We start from the raw sequence: 21,152 nt of genomic DNA on the forward strand, positions 1-21,152 counted from the left end.
CTAATTGACTGACAGGAGCTCTCCTTTCAAGTGACTGGTTACTTCTGTCAAAATGACAATCTCCTTGAAGGTAGAGATTAAACTGACACAAAAGCTGAAATTTAGTGGTCTTAAAGCTACTCAATAGAAAAGGTAAAAGGCAAAAAAGCCAAAATTGTCCCCTGAGACCGTAGATGAAGGCTGGAGATCTCTTGGATTCAAAGACCTATGGAGTGGTCAATTTGAGGAGCAATCACCACTGTAATCAGTTTCAAGGAACTTGCCTCTGAGCTCTGCTTGAGAAATTCCAACTTCACTTACTGACTTAAGGCAAATATCTCTTGGATGCCCTTAAACAACTGCCATTTCTAGAACACCTGGTAGAAAATAAAAGGGTCACAGCCCACACTTGCTTGGGACTGTGCAGAACACACCTGATCCAACCCCTTGTTTGTGTGGGGCGTTTTGTGTGTCTTCTTGGCGTTCTGTGGAGCTTATCCATTCCTGGGTTTGTCGTTGCCACTCTAGGGAGGTTTTGGCTGGACAATCCAAGGAGCTCTTTGGGTCTTCTAAGCTGGAGGCATGTTGTCTCTCTAGAGAGCTTCCTTTTCTCTCTGTTGAGTTTTCCACATGACCAGCATGCTGGCTCGGGCCGATTTGCTGCCTTAAACCCTGACCTGGTGGGGGATCTGGTGGTGGTGGAAGATCTAAAAATTTTGAATAATGTTTAGAATGGACTAAAATTTAATGAAAAAATACAGGTTTTAGTTCAAGTTGGAAAAAAAAAAAAAAAAAAACTCCTGCCCTCGTACAAGTATCACCCATGCAAAAACAAACAAACAAAAAAAAAAAACAGAGAAAAATAAAAGTCGATTATTGATATGTAAAATGCATATTATTGGTGTCTCTGCTGTCTTCTACCACAGCATCATTGAAATCAAATTGATTGGATTCATCCAACTGTTAAACATGGAAAATGTTTTCAATTGCACACTGGGGCTAACATTCAAGGTTAAAGGGCAACGTGAGGGTCATAATTCATTTTCATCCTTCCCTTTTCAAAGTGGAAATACTATGGCAAAAAAGAAAATAATAAGATCACTAGAAATTCTAGCAACTGTGCTAATAAAAGAACAAAAGCCAGCCTGCCAATCTCCATAGGAAACATCACCCTTGGGAAATTAAAAACCATATGCCGTATCATATGCAAAATATGATTGCCTTTACCCAAGTATGTGGCACATTTAGCAATAGTCAAAGGGTTAAGCTAACATTTGTTAAATGCAATTAACATTCTGCCTGACAACCAAATCTGGCTATTCGTTTCATGAGTTAGCTAATGAGTTACAACTAATATATTATAATCTTCCAATGTATTAATTTTAATAAGTAATAACCAATGTTCAGCATACAGATTGAATATGCTTTATGGTACTAGAGTTGGCAATATATCATGGAAATTTGAGAAGTAGTGGAATAGATAATTTTTTAGAAACACTTTTTAAATTAAACTTTTAAATTAAACTTTAAAGTTCAAGTATCAGCAAATTTTTCATTTTCCTTTTATTAGCTATTCATATCTAAAACTTTGTGTCTTGAAAATCTTCCACTGTGAAATCATACTTCCTTCCTTAAATATTACACCAACTGAAATGATTTATTTTTTTTTTCCTTTAGTACTGGGCATTGAACCCAGGGGAATTTTGCCACTGAGCTACATCCCCAGTTTTTTTAATTTGTTATTTTGAGGTAGGTTTCGTAAGTTGTTGAGAGTCTCATTAAATGCTAATGATTGAGGCCAGCCTCAAACTTGTGACCCTCCTGACTCAGCCTCCTGAGTCATTGGTATGGTAGGTGAGCATCACAACACCCAGGTTTAAAATAATTTTTAAATCCTTCTAAATATTCATTTAGCTTGATTTATTGTGATTTTGTGTATGCTATTGCATACTTCTTAGTTTATCCTTGGAGTATTGGCAATTATGTTATTTATTCATAAAAAGCAAAAATCACGTATACTATTTATTTTATTAATTAGAAGATACTGTACTTAATATAGCATTGTTATGACACTTTTATAACCAGGTTCTTATTTCTAATAATATTATTATTGAATTTTAAAGGGAAAAGTATAAATTTCTTATATACAAAAAATAGCTTTTTCAAAGGAATGTTAAACTGGTCATTCTAAGATTTATACTTTGTCTTAGGAGCAAAATTATATTATTCTCCACTGCACAGAGAATCTGGAGCACCCAGGTTGGATGGTTACTAGTTCTTATGTATACCTTTCACATTATATTATGAATTTCTAATTATTGAGGGGAACAGAGTCTCTGTCTGGGAAAATAAGGTTTTATTCCAAACATTTCTTCCAAGATGAAAAGCTAATGTAATGTTGAGATATCTCTTTGTTAGATAATCTAATGAGTTTGGGACTCCCATCACTAAAAATTATTATAAATGCAAATTAATTATTTCATTTGAGTATTGTTCTTAGAGAGACAGCAAGGAGAAATTATAAAATTTGCTTCCAAAATAACAGATCTTCACATTGATTTTTACTCTAGATCAGAGCAGCTTAATTTCTAAAATGGTCAAAATGGTATCTGCTTATGCCAGCTAAAACTCTGAAGACTATTTAATATAACCTGAAATTATATAGCTTCATAATTAAGTAATATCCTTGAAGACTGTGTCTTCTAAGAAGAAAGGGCATTGCAAGCACATTGAAATAAACCAACAGGAAAGGGAAATTGAATTGCAAATGGCTATAGAAAAATAAAAATATATAAGCAAATACATTTTATCTAAATTAAATTTATTATTCAATTGTAGGTTGATTCATCTCAACTAAGTCTATTCACTAAAGAGTATCTTACTAGACTACTGAGAATTAGCTATTGTCAGGTGACCACAATCCCATGAAATAAATGTTGTTATTGTCTTCATTTTTTAGTTGAGAAACTGGGACCACAAAGAAATGAAGTATCTCCATTCTGGATCTTTCCTCCCAAGAACTGCAGACTCTTCTAACCAAATCTGCATGGGACAATTCCACTTGGATATTTCGAAAGCTTTTCAAATTGCACATATCAGAACTGAAATCTAGTTCCTCCTTTATAAAATGTGTGTCTTGCATGATATTCCTCTTCCCCACCTGTGGCAATTTCATCCTACAAGTTCACCAAAGCTATGAAGTGACCTTTAAGCTTTGCTTTACTAATTTTATTAACAAGACCTGTGAGCACCATTTCCAGAATTCCTTACTTCTCATCGCTTTCACTTATTTCTGACTTGGTATGAATCCCCTATGTTGCTTCTACAGCTTCCTATGTATGTAATCTATTTTACACCTTTTCCCCATTAAATATAACACAACAGTGGAGATGATCTTTTTAAAAAGAAAAACAGAGAAGATCATGTCACTCCTCTGCTCCCCCCCACCCCCCACCCCCCACCCCTCTCTCGAGTAGCTTCCCACTCAACATACTGTAAGGCTGATTGCAACACTGCAGCTTTAAGGTCCTACATCATATGTGCTCTTTTGCTTGTCTGACTTCGTGTTCTATTTTGTTTTTATGCTTGCTCTAGTCATTTTTCTCCCCTAACATTTTTGGTAAATAAGCCCCAGATTTTATTGCTGTTTTTTTTATGTCTTTGAAGGACCTTTCCTTGGATATCTTTGCTTTCATTCTTCTAGTCTTTTCTCCAATGTCACCTTGTATGTGAGGCCTTCCCTAAAGAACATTCTGAAAAATATCTTCCCTACCTCCATATTTCTCAACTTCTTTCCCTTTTGTCTTTTTCCTCATGGCAATGATCACCCTCTTATAAACTGCTTTTTTATATTCATGTATTACTGTTGGTCTTTATCTATCTTCCTACACTCAAATGTAAGCTCCATGAAACCAGAGGATTTTTGTCTGTCTGGCTCCTATTGCATACCATGTGGAATATACTTAATATATATTTTAAGGGGTAAAGCTAATATTTGACAGAGCTTGGAAAGGGCCCCTTTTCTGAACAGGGCATTAAAAACCAGGGGAAAGGGAACACAGGTTGTAGTCTAAGGAAAATCAGTTTGTTGGGTAGAGAACTGCCAATTTTTACTCAGTGTGTTGGCTTCAAAGGTATTTTTTGACTCATTATGCAAGTGGATAGAAGATGTGGATTCATCAATGTCTCCTTAGGTGTGCCTGGGTTTTGGTATAGCTTTTGGGACAGACACAGAAATATCCATTTCAATTCTTCTGGGACACATGGAGGATACTTTCTAGTACTAGACACCATGGGGGAGAGTTTTTGATAATGACATATGAGACATGAAATAGGTTCTTGTCATTAGAAACTCCCAATGATCACCCATTATCTGTCTTTGCCTCACTCAGAAACCATAAATATTTCTGAAAATAATGCCATCTCAATTCTGGAGAGATCTACTCCCTTACATTACTGCTTAGAGGAGAACCACCTGACCTTGATAGATGAGTGTGTCAATAAGAAAGTATCTTTTACTGTGCCAAGACACTGAGGGTTAGAGGTTGTTTGGTAAAGCAGCTAGCAATAATTACCCTAATAAATATAGCCATAAAACACTATTGTAAAATCTATAATGTAAAAGTTTGATTGTAAAGTGTCCATACACTATAAACTACTAGGCAGCAATCTTCCCAGAAAGAACAGTTTGATTTTATGTAAAGAAGTTTTGAATTATTCCTGACACATGGATTCATATCATGTAAGTGCCATGTCATAAGCATTTATTGTAAAATAGCAATATTCTTAAGGCCTCCAAAATAAATGTCCTTGTTTCACAATTAAATGTGTCTGGATTGCACATGTGGGAAGATATGTGAGCCACATTTCCTTCGCAATATCACTTAAAATATATCTACTAATAACACATAATTCATAATCACTTTTCAAAATTGAAATTTAGGGACCTATTTTTTTTTAGAAAGATAAGCAATATATTCATCATGATTTAAACTAGGAGGAAGATAGTTTTATGTGAACATATTGAAAAATCTTGCAGAAAAAGGATTATAGAAGAAAAAAGAGCACTCTACTTTTTGTATATTTAAATTGTATACCATCCACATATACTACATATGGTCTTCAAAGATTTGTAAAAAGAACACACTATATTTTTCTCTGTTGCCACAATATTCTGAGCAGAAAAAAATATAAAAAATTATTAATTCTCCAAGTTGTGAGTAGCATATCAGTGAGAGCAGTCTTTTCTATTTAGAGTGAATAAGATCAACACTGCAAACTGTTCTAAGTGCTCAACTAATCTCCAGAGCATGTGGAGCAGAAAGGCTTTGTTCACCACAGGGTATCTATTTAGAGAGAATGAAAACTCAATTGGACCCTTAATCTTCATATTCCATAGAAACACTTCCCCATGAAAACAAAATAAGCAGGATATATGAACAAACCTGAAAGCTTTTAGAACAAGCATGTTTGGCTTTTTAAGGCTTCTTAGCATTACAGGGTGACAAAAGAAAGCACAAAGATGGCTGCCTGACACAGAGTGCCCCTTCCCACAAAGGAAAATGCTTATTTTTCCAAAACAAGCTTCATTCTGTTTCATAATGATGGATGTAAGAGTGCTAAGGACTAGATCATAGCTTCTCAAAGCTGGATGTCCATTAATTTTAACCCATGGAGCTTCAAAACTTCCTATAATAGGATCATACCTCAGAATAATCATGAATGTCTCCATGGTTTATTTGAAGATCTCCCCAAATGTTTCCAACATTCAGCATGGCTAGGTTAATCCTAGTGTTTAGTTGGACAATCTCAGATAAAGTTTGTATGCTTATGAAAGATAAGGTTGAGAAGAGGGAAGAAACTCATTTTTGAGTCTCACTGCATACTAGGCACTTTAAATATAATTATATATCCTTAAATACACAATACTTCATATGTGCTTAGAATAAAGTTTCAGGATGAATATATTTATTCAAACTTTAAAAGATATAATAATTAAGTGGAAAATGTGGGAAATAGACTATGCTCTGAGAGCAGTTGAAATACTCATTATTGACCATGGATAACTTCCAGTAAAAATATTTTCTGAAACTAACTATTTAAGCAAATATTCAAAGATTGGCTATTCAATTAATTGACATACGTTGGCAAACTATGACCTATAGGCCAAATTCTGCCACTATTCTATCAATAACGATTTATTAGATATTAGTCGCACCCATATTTTCATTTACTATAGCTCTACCCATGCAATAATGGCAGTGCGGAGTACTTGTGGCACAGGCCACATGCTAAAAAAAACTCCAAATATTTACTCTCTGAATTTCAATAGAATATATATATATATATATATATATATATATATATATATATATATACTAGCCCTTTGTTATGGTCCAAATGACTGTATATCCCTAAAATTCATCTGTTGAAATCCTAACCCCAGGTGATGGTATTGGAATATGAGGGCTTTATGAGGTCATAAAGGTAAAGTTCACATGAATGGGATTAGTGCCCTTATTAATCACACCCCAGAGAGGTCTGTTCCATCATGTGAGAATTAATAAAAATGTACCATCTCTAAACCAGAGTGTGAGCCTTCAAAAAATTCCAAATCAGTCAGTGCCTTGATCTTTGTACTTCCACTAATATTAGCCCAGAGATCTATGAGAAATAAATATTTGTTGTTTAGAAACTTTTTGCTGTTTATACAGTTATGATTATCTGTTATAGCAGCCCAAGTAGACACTCTTCAACTACATAACCGCTAGCATGTTTTAAGCTCTGAAATTCACAAAACTAAAAAATTACTAAACCATTTCAAGTTCTTTTCCAAGAGTGAAAGAGATTATAATTTCGTATCATAAATGTTCTGATACTATGACATGTGCACATGCTGCTTATGTTTTTTTTCCTAACCTTTAAGTGGAATGTTTGCTAAAATACAATAAAGAAAAATTTCAGAAGGGTAGAAAAATCAACAGTTAAGAGTGGTACAGCTTCTCTTTCTTGGGGATTGATCATAAAGACATAATTCCAGATTGTTGAGAGAGAGGGTGTTTCACGTAAGCAAGACCATTTTGCCAGGTTTCTGCCTTGTATGTAATGAGGCAATGCCTAATCTACCATAGATATTTTAATCTGAGTTAATGACCGAGTAGAATGCATCTTTTCATTGAGGAAAGAAGAGGAACAGAAATCAGCCTACCATCTGTTATTTCTTCCCTTCAGTGAGGCAGTGCTGGCTGTTGGTCCATTCGCCCTCCCTTGTGTTTCTTGGTGGGCCTGGGCCTCTGACTTTGATTCAGGGCTGCGCTCGTGTTACTGTCAGTAGAAAATGGGCTGGTGGGTCGAGGTCTTTGAGAGGAGGTAAAGGCTTTTCCTAGAAAGAAAACAAAGGGAGTGGGGTATAGGGAAGGTCATTGTAATGCACTGATAATGTCTTGCATTTTCTGCTCTTCCTAAGGCTAAGTCTGTGAACCTACCTAGAGACGCCATTGGAAGATACCAAATATTGGTGCACCTATAAAAATAAATATATGCCCTGCTACATATAATGTGTTCAATTTTTATAAGCTAAGAACATCCCACCCACAAAAATATTTCAAACAATTGAACATAAAACAAATCCACCAATCCAAAGCTTCATACTGCTTGATTAGTTTTTATATTACCTTGAAAATCTTAGTGATAATTTTATAGTTATATGCAAATTCATGAAACATTAGTTCTCAAAATTCAAAAGGTTATTTCTTAAATGAATTGCACACTGTTTCATTTTCACCCCTGAAATTTTACAAAATCTGAGCACAGTAAAAAATGCCTTGTAATTTTATTTGAAAAGTCTGCTCAGGTACACATGCTAAATTGACTTTACCACTTATATGCAAACAAAATGAACTCTATCTCTTAGTGGAAACTCAATAACATCAGTGTAGAGAATAGCAGGTTAAAATCACCTTGTATATCCAAAGTGAAGTAGGTATTTTGTGATTACTGTATCTGAGCAGACTTCAAATTCTCATGGATGAATGAATTGTACTATTTCCCTTTCTTGTGGTTTAGTACAAAAGAAGTGAAATTTATTCTGGGAAAAGGTTACCTAATACGTTTTCAAAAACGTCTTTTAATACTGTTTATTATAGTAAGAGAAGGATGGTTTATGTTCATATATTTATTCTCTTGTCATGTTTTCATTTCATACAAACTTATCCTACATAGTTTCATTTTCCTAAGTCAATGTTACATGATGTTGCTTAATGTTTTATTAGCTATTAGCACACATGCAAGAAATGCACCTATTCTGTCTAATTTATTAGTTTCCTTGCACTTTCTCACTGTTCTGCTTACAGCTAATGCCACAAAAAGCACTCAGGCAACATAAAGTTTTTGACTTATGCTTTATAAAGCAAGAAAATTCAAATAACATTTATATTACAACATATTTTAGATTGGATGCTATATGAAAATAAACCTCTGCAATGCTTGAGAAATCTTTTTATTTTGCTTGAAGATATCTAATACGTGCTCAAAATAAACATTGATGATATAATTCAAGACAATTTCCAAGGCTCACTTTTCTAACCTGAGAGTTTAATAAATATCAGGAGCATATCACTTTTATTTAATATTTGAACACTACAAAGATTTAAAAATGCATTTGATATTTTATTAGTTTTGTAAGAGAGCTCAGTTTAATTCATATATTACCATGCTAAATGTGAAGTTAAGAAGTACTTATACAAATATTAGAGCATAATCATGCCAAATTGTTGGGTTTTTTCCCCAGAAAAACAAATGATTACAAACTGCTAATATATTTTTAGAATTAAGACTGCATTTCTTTTTGTGGAATGAGCAGCATGTGAAAATGACATAATTGGTCCTTTATATTATTACTTCTTACTCTCAGAAATCAATATTAAATTCTCTAATGTACAATATACATGTAGTCATCATTTTATTCAACTTGCAAATGCAGTAGGTGTATCTTTAATTAGCATCCTTTAAAACATATAATAAATTATTGCATTAAAATCTTAGCCAAACAATAAGACCCTCAGCCATTTGAACTGTTAGACTGAAAGCCTTACACCTATTCACCCCATGCTGAGGAAGGTTTCCCAGAAACTGCATTTGTAGAAAGAGATGGGGCAAAGGAAAGTAATGGAGATAAAAGCTGAATAATTTTAATCACTAGGTTCATTATTAATGTGTGCAGATTTTGCAAAGTGTGAGTTATTGAAAATTTAATGGCAATCTGAGTTGCTGATTTGCCATAATATAGAAAGGAAGTATATTCCAATTAATCAGCAGAACCGTGAAGAGAAAGGGATATTAAGCATAGAAGGTAGTAAGTTGGAGCCTATTTTTGGCTCTGCAAAACTTGCATCAGGTCAGAGTTCAGACAACAGAGCATCCCAAATGTTCATGCATATTACAGAGAGCCCTGCAGTCAGACTTGCTGAGAAAGAAGAGGAGAAAAAAGGTAAGTGTCCCAAGGACAATATTCTCTCATGCAAAGAGTGTTGACTTTGGAGTCTACCAACCTGTTCTTGTAAGGCTGGTTCCATCCAGCCTAAAACCAGCTTTATCTTCTGCTGCCACCAGTGCTTATGCAAAACTGCCACTGGCAAATATGGAACCATCTGAGGAGCTACCTACACTAGATCTATGACTAGAAAAGTTACAATCCTCATCAGATGCAGAGCCCCATCCATTTACCATTGAACCTAAAAACAAATGTAGTTGTTTAGTAAGTTTGTATATATTGCATATCTCATGTGCTTGCAAACACTATGCGAATGAGCAAGTACACTGCCTCGACTCCTTGCCACTTTGAAGTTTCATCATGGATTCCTTAGCTAAACATTATCCGTGTTTTAAACACACTTAGTACAAATGAAAGAAGCTTGTGTAAAATCGGTATTTGTTTGAAGCACATGTGCAAGACATGTTCCAAGTGGTTCATTTCTTACATTGTTTAAATTGTTACATGATCATTTTTCCAAGCAAGAACTGCTATGTGTATTTTCTACAAGTCAGGGATGAACACTTTTATTGAAACAAATTATGGTTAATTTAAACTGATCGGTGACTTGCTTGAATAAATAGTATGGGTATAATTTGAAGTTACTTCAGAGGGCAATGGTAATCTGCATAAAAACTTGAATACCGGACCTTGTACGTACAGTTGTATTTCATAGAAGATCTGGAATTATTTTAAGATTTTAAGGTGAACAGTTAATTACTGTTTAAATAACAAAATACATCAACTAAAATGTATAGATGACATCAAATCAACTAAACATAGAACATAAGGAAAATGTTAGTTTGCAAAAGTGCTATTAATTTCAATATTTCTTATGCTTTCTTTGATTTTTAATATTTGAAGAACTCTAATTTTCTCTTTAACACTGATACTTATGAAATTAGCCTTTATGGAGACTATTATCAGCATTTCTATCAATTTTCTTTTTCAAAATGAACTATGGCAGTAGAGTAAAAAAAATGCAACTTTATATTTAAAGAAAATACACTTTGAAGATATTGACAACTTTTTTTCTTTCTAGAAAGTCACTTAGTATTTTATGCATATACATACACACATATTAGATAAAAGCACACTGGGAACTTAACTCATTATGTAATAAAATTAAAATTGCAGTACATATTTAAGTTGGTGTACCATTAATTCATGACAAAATAAATTATCAAGTATTGTTTACCCTATCTTCTGCTTTTGTTAGAAGAGGGACAAAAAAAGGACTTACAAAAAGTTAATTTAGAATTCAGGCTGTCATGGTACAATAACACGGATGCATGCATTCTCAAGACAGAGAAAACTGAAACTGAAAGGGTTAGAATGATCTGGAAGTTAAAAGGGTGTTAAGTGTAGCAGAGAAAGATAGAGTCTTGATTATATTTGCCAAAAGCACAAAGATATACTTTTTACTTTCCAAACAAATTCCCTTGACACAGACCACTGCAAGGAACCTGAGATAACACCAGCAACTGAGCCTTCTCTGAGAGATTCATTTCTAGGTTAATAATAACAAGTCAAGGATCAACAGCCCAAAATGAAAGAAGAAATGATGCAGTGGGTCTTGCAATATAATGCTACAGGAGATAAGAAGAAATCAAAGTGATTCAGCAAGGGGTCACAAAAGAATATGAAAGTCGAGAACTGGGAATAGTTTTAAAACATTCAAAAGCTCAGTTCCAAACCCTTCCATGTGATTTCTGTTTTTCTAAATGTCTGTGCTCACTCTCCAAACAAGCATCTCCTTATTGTTATTCTCCTAATTCATCCTGACACTCCTTTTAGCGGATTTCCTTCTAGTCCTTTCTATCTTTCCTCATTGTTATCTACATTATCTTTTCAAAGCATCAATCTTATACTTTGTTCCTCTGTTTAAAGTCTTACCTATAACACCAATGCACATAAAAAATTAGGAATCTGAGACCTCCCCCAATATTAAGCCAGCCTACCTTTGCAGCCCATTCTGTCCCACAACTAGTGTAATCTCACTCTCTCACCCACACATCACTTCCCATTTCTTGACAATACTCTGTATTGCACCAAATCTAATAATCACTGACAAACTTTAAAGTTCAAATAAAATACCATCTTTATCACCTGGATTCTACCTTCAACATTCTGTTAGGGTGACTCCCTCCTTTGTTGTGAAAACATTGTGTATGCAGTAGTCTATCACCTGTCTCCCTATATTTTGTATATTGTATGTATTTTTCCTGTTCCAGGAAATAAAACTCTTGACATTAAGAACTATCTCTTCTTCACCTCAGTATTTCTTGTACAGGGACTGTACAGTAGGAATTCAATGAACAGTGGGCATATGGAATTAAATGCATTTATTGCTTTTTTATTCACTGTAAATTCTTTGAGTGATTATATTTGATGTACAATTTCTTAGCAATGACCTTGCTTTAGTTGCAAAAAGAATGTTCTTACAAGCATCCTCAGAAAATTTATTAAACAAATTAGTGAATGTTTGTTGATTACTTTGGAACCATGGGAAAAGCAATAACGTCTTCAAGTAAGAAAGTAAAAATTGTACTATATAATTTTTATTATATAAAATAGGATATATATTATATAATAAAGTTCATATGATGTACATCTTGGTTAGGCTTTGATATTTTTGAATATCAAGGTTAAGCAATATTGTCTTCCAATGAAGATGCTAAATTTCATTAAGTGGCAAGTGGCAATTTATTTGTGTGTGTATATGTGACATCTCTATCCAGATTCACCCATCCCAATGCACTTAGCCCAAGCTCTTATTTTTGTTGTTATTCTTTTAGATTTTTCTTATTCCACTTCTATCCACTATGATCAGCCAAGAAATTGGGTCTACTCTGCCTGCTGTGTGGTTCTACTCTGAGGATCTAGAATATTGATAAATTTAGTTTCTGAATCTGCAAAATTTAGAAAAAAATCTCCCATCACAGCAATGTCACCAAAGAAATCCCATCTTGTAAGACTTCCCAACTTTCCCCCCAAATAAACTGTTATCGCCCTGTGAAAGTGGGTCCCACACAAGAGGATTTCCATACATGCATCTGCCTTACCCTAAACAGATCAGCAACTTTCCTACTTTTGTGTTTGCTCTGATTTCTCTCAATCTTTCAAGCTTTAATTTGACACAATATGGCCTCAAACATAATCAAGAAATATTTAAACATATTTAAATTCATTTAAAAATGAATTTATTTTTCATTTGGTCATGAAGCTTTTCCTGATGCTCACCGACTCCCTTCTCTGGGAAGAGAGAGTGGCCTGGAAGGCAGGACATCAAGTGGGTATTGGTTGATAAAGAGACAACATTAGCTATTCTTTTACTTGTACTTCCAATAAGAGCAAAGCGACTAGACAGATGACTTTAGAGTTAAAGACAAATATACTATAGCTATTTGGCCATATTAGGCAATGAGAACACTAATGATCCCAAGTGAAAGAGAGAAGTTAAGTTAGTTGCTTCAATAGATTGCAACCAATATAAACAGAAAGAAATCAATATTTCCTTTTCCTTCATTACTCTGCCTTTCTGGTAAGTCTTCAACTTTCCTCTGAATTTGGGATGAGATACATAGAATTAGTACCTTTGTAGGACAATTTTAAAGCAGTTTAGTCATATTGTATGAATAAAAAGGTCTATAACATATGTTAAAGTTCCTACCATAAAATCGTTAAAATTTTTAACATTCATTGATTTTACCTCTCAGTCATTACAATTTTTTCTCTTACTTTTGATTTGAACATCAAGAATGATCTGAAGATTCAGGCAAACAATTATTAAAGAGAGGAGGAAAAGAAGGAGGAGAAGGGTAGAAATCCTTGAGGAGGAAGAGAAAATGGGGAGAAAAAAGACAGTAATTGAAAGAAAACAAAAAAGAGTAACTCATCAATTAAAAAGGAAGTCATTTAGTGGTAACAGTTTTTTTTTTTGTAAATGTAAGCATAAACATGAAAATAAAAGTGAACACCAGGTAAAAGGAGTTCAGCCAGAGATTCTTACAAATTTTATGAGATTTTTATTCATTTGACACATTATAGCCCCAAACATAATCAATACATACTTAAACACTTAATGAAAAATGAATCTATGTCATATAGAGAAATTTATTTGTGTTTATGTTCTCAATCTTTCCAAATTTCTCAGCTTTAAAATTACTGAAAGGTCAAAAAATATCTCAAATGTATTCAAGTTGTTAAAGAAAAAATGCACACAGGACATTAAGTTGTTGCTCAAATGTTACTGAACATAAAATACCATGATAAAGTGGCATCTTGCTGTGTCTCTATTACATCTTCAGCACTAAAATTAATTTATGATCAGTCATCAATTCATTTACATGTCGTTATATGCTAAATCCTTCCTTGCTGATAAATGCTTATCCTTAGATCCATTAAGCTAGAATAAAGTCTGTGCTTTCTAATATGACCCTGATAATTGTTGCATTACCATTTTTAAGAGATACAAAAACTAATGTTCCCCCATTTTTCAAGCCAATATTTAATCCTGAAATTTTTTCTATGAAGTTCTCATTGCCTAACTACCTGCTAAGTAAAATCTTCAACTCTAAATGTCTTTGATCAAATCAATCCAAATATTGACTTCTGTTTAGAGGCAGAGAAATATTTCAAGTCTCTGGAAATTCTTTTTACACTCAAATGTCTGAATATACAATAGTCCCACCTATATTCCAGAGAGAGAAAGGGGTGGGGGAAGGTGGGAGGGAGTGGGAGAGAGGGAGGGAGGAAGGGAGAGAAATGTGTCATATAGGAAAAGCAAAATAAGCAATTAAAAAATCTCTTCCCTTGGTTCATATAATACTTGTTAACTCATCTCAAAATGTTGTGCATAAAATATGCACTTTTCTTATCCATTAAATTCCAAAGTATATATTTAATTTCTTTTTAAAGACATCAGATAATGATTTCCTTAATTTTAGCATTATTCCTGGAATTTGCCTTAATACTCAATTATTATGCTTTTGTAGCAGAAGCAAAGTGTGGCAAGTGTGTGGAGTGTGTGAGAGTCTGAGTAGGGAGTGAGTGTATTTGTGTGTGAGGGAGAGAAATTGTTAGGCCATTAGGCTTCACCATCTGTCAGATCAAACTTTCCCGAGTCCAAGGACCCAAAAGCTGTGTGCTCAGGTCAGATGGTGAGGATGTCTGGTTTTATTACTTTCATACTCATCTGGTATGGGAGTTCCAGTAAAAACCTCCAAAGATATAAAGTGGAAAATACAGGGCCACAATTTCCTTTCAGCTGTAGTGTTCATGTGGGATCCAACAGGCAAGGAAAATTTTATTCGTTTCACTTTACAACACTCAATCTGTGTCTTTTTGTAATCAGTGAGGCGGTTATAATCTTGACTACATGTTCAGGACATTGTCCTCTCCCACTCTCCTCTTGCCTTGGTTTGTTTTCATGGTGGTGTCATTAAATTCAGGAAACACTTATCCTTGACTCCCACCACCTTTTGGAAGTTAGAGAAAGAAATCTTGAAATCTTGCCCCTCCCTGGTACTCAGAGAGCAAAGCTGACAAGTTGAACACTGAGGAAGAAACAGTCCATATTTCCCAAGACAATGTTGCATAGACATTGCTTAGTCCCAAATGCAGTGTGATGGTATGAAACTTAAAAAAATGTACATTATTACAACCAAATAGTATTAAGCACAAATTAAAATAAAAATTATAAAAATAATATTTCTTCCAAAAGAGCTAATGAATTTTAATTTTATTAGAAAAAGGTAACTGCACACAGAGCTAAATATGAGAAGAATAAATAATAAAAGTCACATCAAAATTCAATATTTTTATCAAAATTAAGCACATTGTGGGAAAGGATTAATGTTTCCAGGGATAAAATGCATATTTTATTTTTATAAATACATACTTATTCCTCTCAACACACACACACACACACACACACACACACACACACACACAGAGAAGTAAAAAAAAAAAAAAAAAACAGAACATTATTTTCCTCTTCAATATGCTAATTCTGAGGATTAGAATGAACTGGGCATTTCCAGGGCAGAGATCATAGTAATTTATCTTTAAAGTAAAACTGATTGATTTTGTTCATTCTTCTGCCACTTATCTGGTAGATAACCTTCAAAAAGGATGTAAATCCTTCTGTGACTCAATTTCTTTAGCTATAAAATGAGAACAACAACAATAATAATGAGATTATGAGGATTAAATGAGTTAGTAGATGGTAAAACTTTACATCAGGGCAGGGAGTTCTTTCTACAAATGTAAGAAACCAAATAATTTAGGCTTCTCCATTCTTTAGTTCTGTCATGCATTCTTTAGTTCTGATTTCATACTTACATCTTGTTTCTTTACAAACTCTAACATTTAAATCCATTCTTAGCTCAGCCAGCCATAGGAAAAAACAAGCCACTGCTTAGAAGGGTATCATGCATTGACTAGGAGCTAGGTTTTCTACTTTATTATTATTATTGCTGTTTGGTTGTTGCTATTATTGAATCTAAATGTCTATTCAAGTGATTAGAAGTCATGGGCTTAAAATAAATGTTTGTTTAGGGAATAAATACATGAAACAGGAGACTTGCAAATACATATTACCATTACTAAGATCATGGGATGTGGAACTATTGATATTTTCTTTTCTTTTTGTTCTCTTTCATTCTTGATGATCATTTCAAGATTTAAGTAGCCATTCACAAACTACATACTTGCTATGAAAATATTTGGAGTTAATATGTGTATATATATATATATATATATATATATATATATATATATATATATATATATATATATTAATTACAGAATAAAGCTCTGTAGACTGTTAGTGGCTGGTATTCCCTATGCTGGCAGTTGGGAGTACAATTCAGCCAAGTAAAATTTGAAATTTTACATAAAGACTTTCAGCCCACCCAGTGTTACTGTGTTACCCAGTGTTACATCCATTCTGGATGGCTTTAGAGTCTCCAGGAATGGAAATTGTTAGTTGTATTTAATAAAAATGGTCATTTGCTTCATGAAAATGACAATATAAGGGAATTTCAGTTCAACGTAAAGATTAATTTACACCACAGGCGAGTTTAGAACTCTAAGAAACTGACGGTAAGTTCAGAGTCCTCTAGTCTCCAAAGCTCATTGAAGGAGTATGTGTATTATGGCCTATCTCTATTAGCACTATTAAAGTAGCCTTATAGCTGAACAAAACCTAAGAACATCATTAGAACAATATTCATTAGCACGTTGGTTTTGATAACATTTGGTCCACATAAACATCCACCTGAGCATATGTACAGGCATGTGTACACACACAATTACATGTACATCCTAGTTGCTCTCCCTCACACACAAATACATTCACTCGCTACATAGACTCACACATATTCCGCACACATTGTGCCTTGTCTTTCATACATACATGTATACCATACACTTTACACATATGTTCACAAACTGTATAGAATTGAAAACTATGTAATACATGCACATACCCTGTATAGATGTGCACACCCCATTCACACTCACACTGTATATGCACTTTCAATCTTCCTTGTTCTCACACACATTTATACTCATGCACTCTACACCCTACATATGTACATACACTAATACTCACATCCCCTATGGTCACACTAATACCTACATATACTCATTCACACTTCCTACACACATACACATAGACACACAACACACCCTTGAAGGCAAATCAAATCTTTGATCCAACTTTCTCCTCAAAGTCATTGGTGCATGGAAAGACAAAAAAATGTGTATGGGGGAGGTGCTTAAGTTGCTTAAGTGTAAAGTACAACTTCTGCTAAGGAGATGTATTATTCATAGGATAAGTGCATTGTGGAATTCATGCCTAAACACCCTAAGGTTTCTATATTCAGAAGTAATTAAGCAGTGAATTCAAGTAGGAAAATTTAGACTTTCTTTTCTTAGCAATAAGAGCTTCATTTGGAATTAACATTATATTACCAACAGGAGAAATGCAGGTTACTTAAGATGTTTAAACTTGACATCTTAACCAGTGGACTACTTTAGACATCCTTACTTGTTCGTGACAGGTGTGTATTTAAAAGTGCAGGGTGGTGTTCTCCCAATTTATAGATACATTTATCATCTTTGTCATTATAGTATTTAATAAAAGAACTACATCAGCATAGCTGACTTTTTTTCATCATTATTGCACATTTTTACTGCATTCCTAAAGGAAAAAAAGAGTTCAGTATCATTAGTGAAATATGCAAAAATATGCAGAATTTTACCCTTAAGGAGATTATGCTAGAAATTCAGGCAAAGAGGCTTAACATAATAGTGCCCTAATAAGTCAGCTCTCTGAATTCAAAGATTTTAACGTTTGCTCTGTCACTGTGGGTTGGATCTGGGTTTCAAATCACACCAGTATATCTGCAGTTCTTAAATCTTAATTTGACTGGCAAGCTGACCATCCATCAAGCAAGAAGGAAAACCGAATAGTGGACTCATGCATCATGCACTTCCTCATGCAGAGAGGGCTGTACAGGAAAAGTGAAGGCACTCATGTTTTCTCAGCACTAAACCAGTTTCCATTTGTGTTTGCAGAACTAATATGGAACACAAAGTCTGTGGAATTTGGAAACTGTTGGATTAAAAGTAAATTAAGACTGTGATAAGATGCTTTCTAGGATGAAAGTTGTCATCCAGGAAAATACAGATATGTGTAGTTTCCTTAGAAATCCTAAAGAAATGCAAAGACCAGGCTTAGTATGGAGTAGCTAGGTCTTCATAATTTTGTAAAAGGCATTTTTTGTGTTTGTGCCTGTGTATCAAAGAATGTATAACTATGTAAACAGAAATACTGAATTTTTACTTTTCACCATATATATTGTGTACATATTAAGATTTTAAAATTTCCAATTGAAATTGTTGGACATAGGTTACACATCAGTCCTGGAATCATCAGAGGAGGGTACCAACTGAAGTCTTTCACTTGGTGAACAAGGCAAGCAGAAGCCAGAGGAGTAAATAAGTCAAAATAAATATACTTCTTGGAAGAGGGGAAGTTGTTGGATTCTACACTATGAAATGCATAAATGCATGGTTTATCTCACTATGCATTTTCCACTCTAAAAATAATACCTTGTGCAACTGAAGAGTCTTTTTCTGAAGACTTGCTTATTTTCATCAGTGAATGGTTTTACAGTGTGAAATATCAAGAAGCATTTTAAGATTGCATTCATTTTGTATGTTCCTCCTGATATACAAAATATATCATTTCTAAAAGTTTTTTTTTTATGTAATAGACTTGGTTCCCTAGTACAGTGAACTTTTCATTAAAGCCATTACTATAATTGAGTTTTCTTTCATGTCTTTAAAGCTTTTTAAAATTCATGAATTTTCTTATCATTTTTGCAGCAAAGCAAAAGTATTTCCAAATCCTTTTTGAATTTTGTGTTTAACATTATCATATTTAAAATGTTACAGAAATAGATGGAGTGGAATAAATCTTACATAAGAAAGTAAGAAAGTACTTGATTTTTGATGCATTTCAATATTGCAAATAGGTCAGTTATTCATATTAAATCAGTTCCATTACCTGTCACAGAACTGTCTATATTGTCCATACTGGATCCGGGTGTCTGGTCTAGTGCTCTCAGGGGCCTGGGGATTTCTAAAGCTTCCTCTTCATCATCAGCATCATCATCTGGAACATCTGTTTCCAAGTCAGAAATCAAGGCTCCTGACACATAACCTAATGGTGGAACTGGGGGCTGTGGGGGTGGATTATTGCTTTGAATGTGCCTAGAATTCAAATGGAAACAATATAATGGGAAAAGCAGTCCATTAACATTCAAAAACATTGTAATAAGAATTAAATGGCATTCTATGGTAACAGTATTCTTCTTTTGCATTAATAATTTTGGAGTTTACAATGCTTTATTACATACACGTCAATAGAGACAATAGGTCTCTGGGCATATGCCTTACCAACAACCACATACATTTAAGAATTATTCTAGTGATATAAACATATATTTTGTATAGATAAGTCATCAAAAACAGAATGAAAATACTTGTCACAAGACTATTTAAAGTTTACCTTTTCAAAAAATAATATATATACCCATACATATATACATATACATATTATTTTGTTTCCAGTTTTTGTGTAACCCACCCATGCGGCCTGCTAGCACTTAAGATGTCACTGGAATGCCTAATGTTCCTTCTCTTCCACCTTCAACACATTTCTGGACTTAGGAGGATTTCTTTTTGCATGACCCTCTCAGAGCAGGCTGAATAGTATTTTCATTTGCCCCAGTTAGGGCAAGTATCTTCTGCTCTATCTACCTAGTTGTGCATCTATCTCAGCCACCAACATCTTGAACTTCTCCAAGGCAGAAACAATTCACCCTAGTATTCTGTGTTTAGAACAAAAGATGTGTTAGATAAACACTTTGCAATGAGTAAATACTTTTAATCTCAACCTTCATTAGATAAATAGACTCTTATAATTACCATCACAATTTTGAAACATATTCAGGTAAAACTTAAATTTATCAAATAAGGTGGCTAAATAATGTGCAACTGGACACCTACAAAATGCTAAGCAAAAGCACTGCAATGTTATTTTCTTCCTTGTTTCCTTTCTTCCTTCCTCCCTTCCTCCCTCCCTCCCTCCCTTCCTTCCTTCCTTCCTTCCTTCCTTCCTTCCTTCCTTCCTTCCTTCCTTCCTCTCTTTTTTGGGGCAAAGTACCAAGATTTAACCCAGGGATGCACAATCACTGAGCCACATCCCCAGCCCTATTTTGTATTTTATTTACAGACAGGGTCTCACTGAGTTGATTAATGCCTCACCATTGCTGAGGCTGGCTCTGAACTCAAAATCCTCCTACCTCAGCCTCCAGAGCTACTAGGATTATAGGTGTGCACCACTGCAGCCGTCAGCAATGTTATTTCTTAATGTAATTTAAAAGTAAATGTACTACAAGTTTTAACAGAGTCTTTTCATTGCTGTCATACAAAAGTATCTTAAATACCCCTTCTATTTAAGCAAGACTAAAGAGTAAGTGTTATGTTCTTTTACTGTTGTCTTTTGAAACTCATTTCCAAGTCTGGCAATATCCCCTGTGTATCGTCACACTTAAGGGAAAGTAGTGCTGTCCTTGACTCCAATTGGAAGAAACAACAAGAAGCTCTGCTTTGGGGATTTTTCTAGACTCTGCCTCATAAATCTTCTCTTTGCTGACTTTATATGTTTTTACAGAAGTTAACTATGTCTTTGAGAATAATAGATTTCTATAAATTCTTCTAGTGAATTCTTGAATTTCAGTGTGGTCTCAGGACCCTGATATTTGTATTTTTTATCAGAAATGAGAGTGGTCTGAGGACTGCCCTTTCATTTTATACATGAGCTATTATTTCTGACATCATTTTAAACACATTAACTATAGCATGCAAGTGGTAAGCAAGTTGCCCATAGTTATGCAGATAGGAAGCAGGTTCACCTCCATGGTAACTGCCCCAACTTGGGCTGTCCTCAGTCAAAGCTCAGAGTATGGAATCAGAATCTGCCTAGAGGTGAGACTTAGGACCAATATATTTTAAAGTTCTCCATATGATTTCAAAACACACACAAATTTGAGAACCCCTGAGCCAA

The 21,152-nt window shown here is 34.2% G+C and overlaps 1 protein-coding gene across 1 annotated transcript in view; it reads right to left on the bottom strand.

The window, feature by feature from the left end:
• The window catches only part of LOC143639968 (roundabout homolog 2-like), an 87,245-nt gene that overhangs the window by 3,286 nt on the left and 62,807 nt on the right, over positions 1-21,152 (bottom strand). Inside the window, 3 exon segments of the mRNA XM_077107975.1 lie at positions 414-686; positions 7,187-7,360; positions 19,089-19,294. Of these exon segments, the coding sequence (XP_076964090.1) occupies positions 414-686; positions 7,187-7,360; positions 19,089-19,294 (653 nt within the window).

Source organism: Callospermophilus lateralis, unplaced genomic scaffold (genome assembly GCF_048772815.1).
Source record: "Callospermophilus lateralis isolate mCalLat2 unplaced genomic scaffold, mCalLat2.hap1 Scaffold_103, whole genome shotgun sequence".
Lineage (NCBI taxonomy): Eukaryota > Metazoa > Chordata > Mammalia > Rodentia > Sciuridae > Callospermophilus > Callospermophilus lateralis.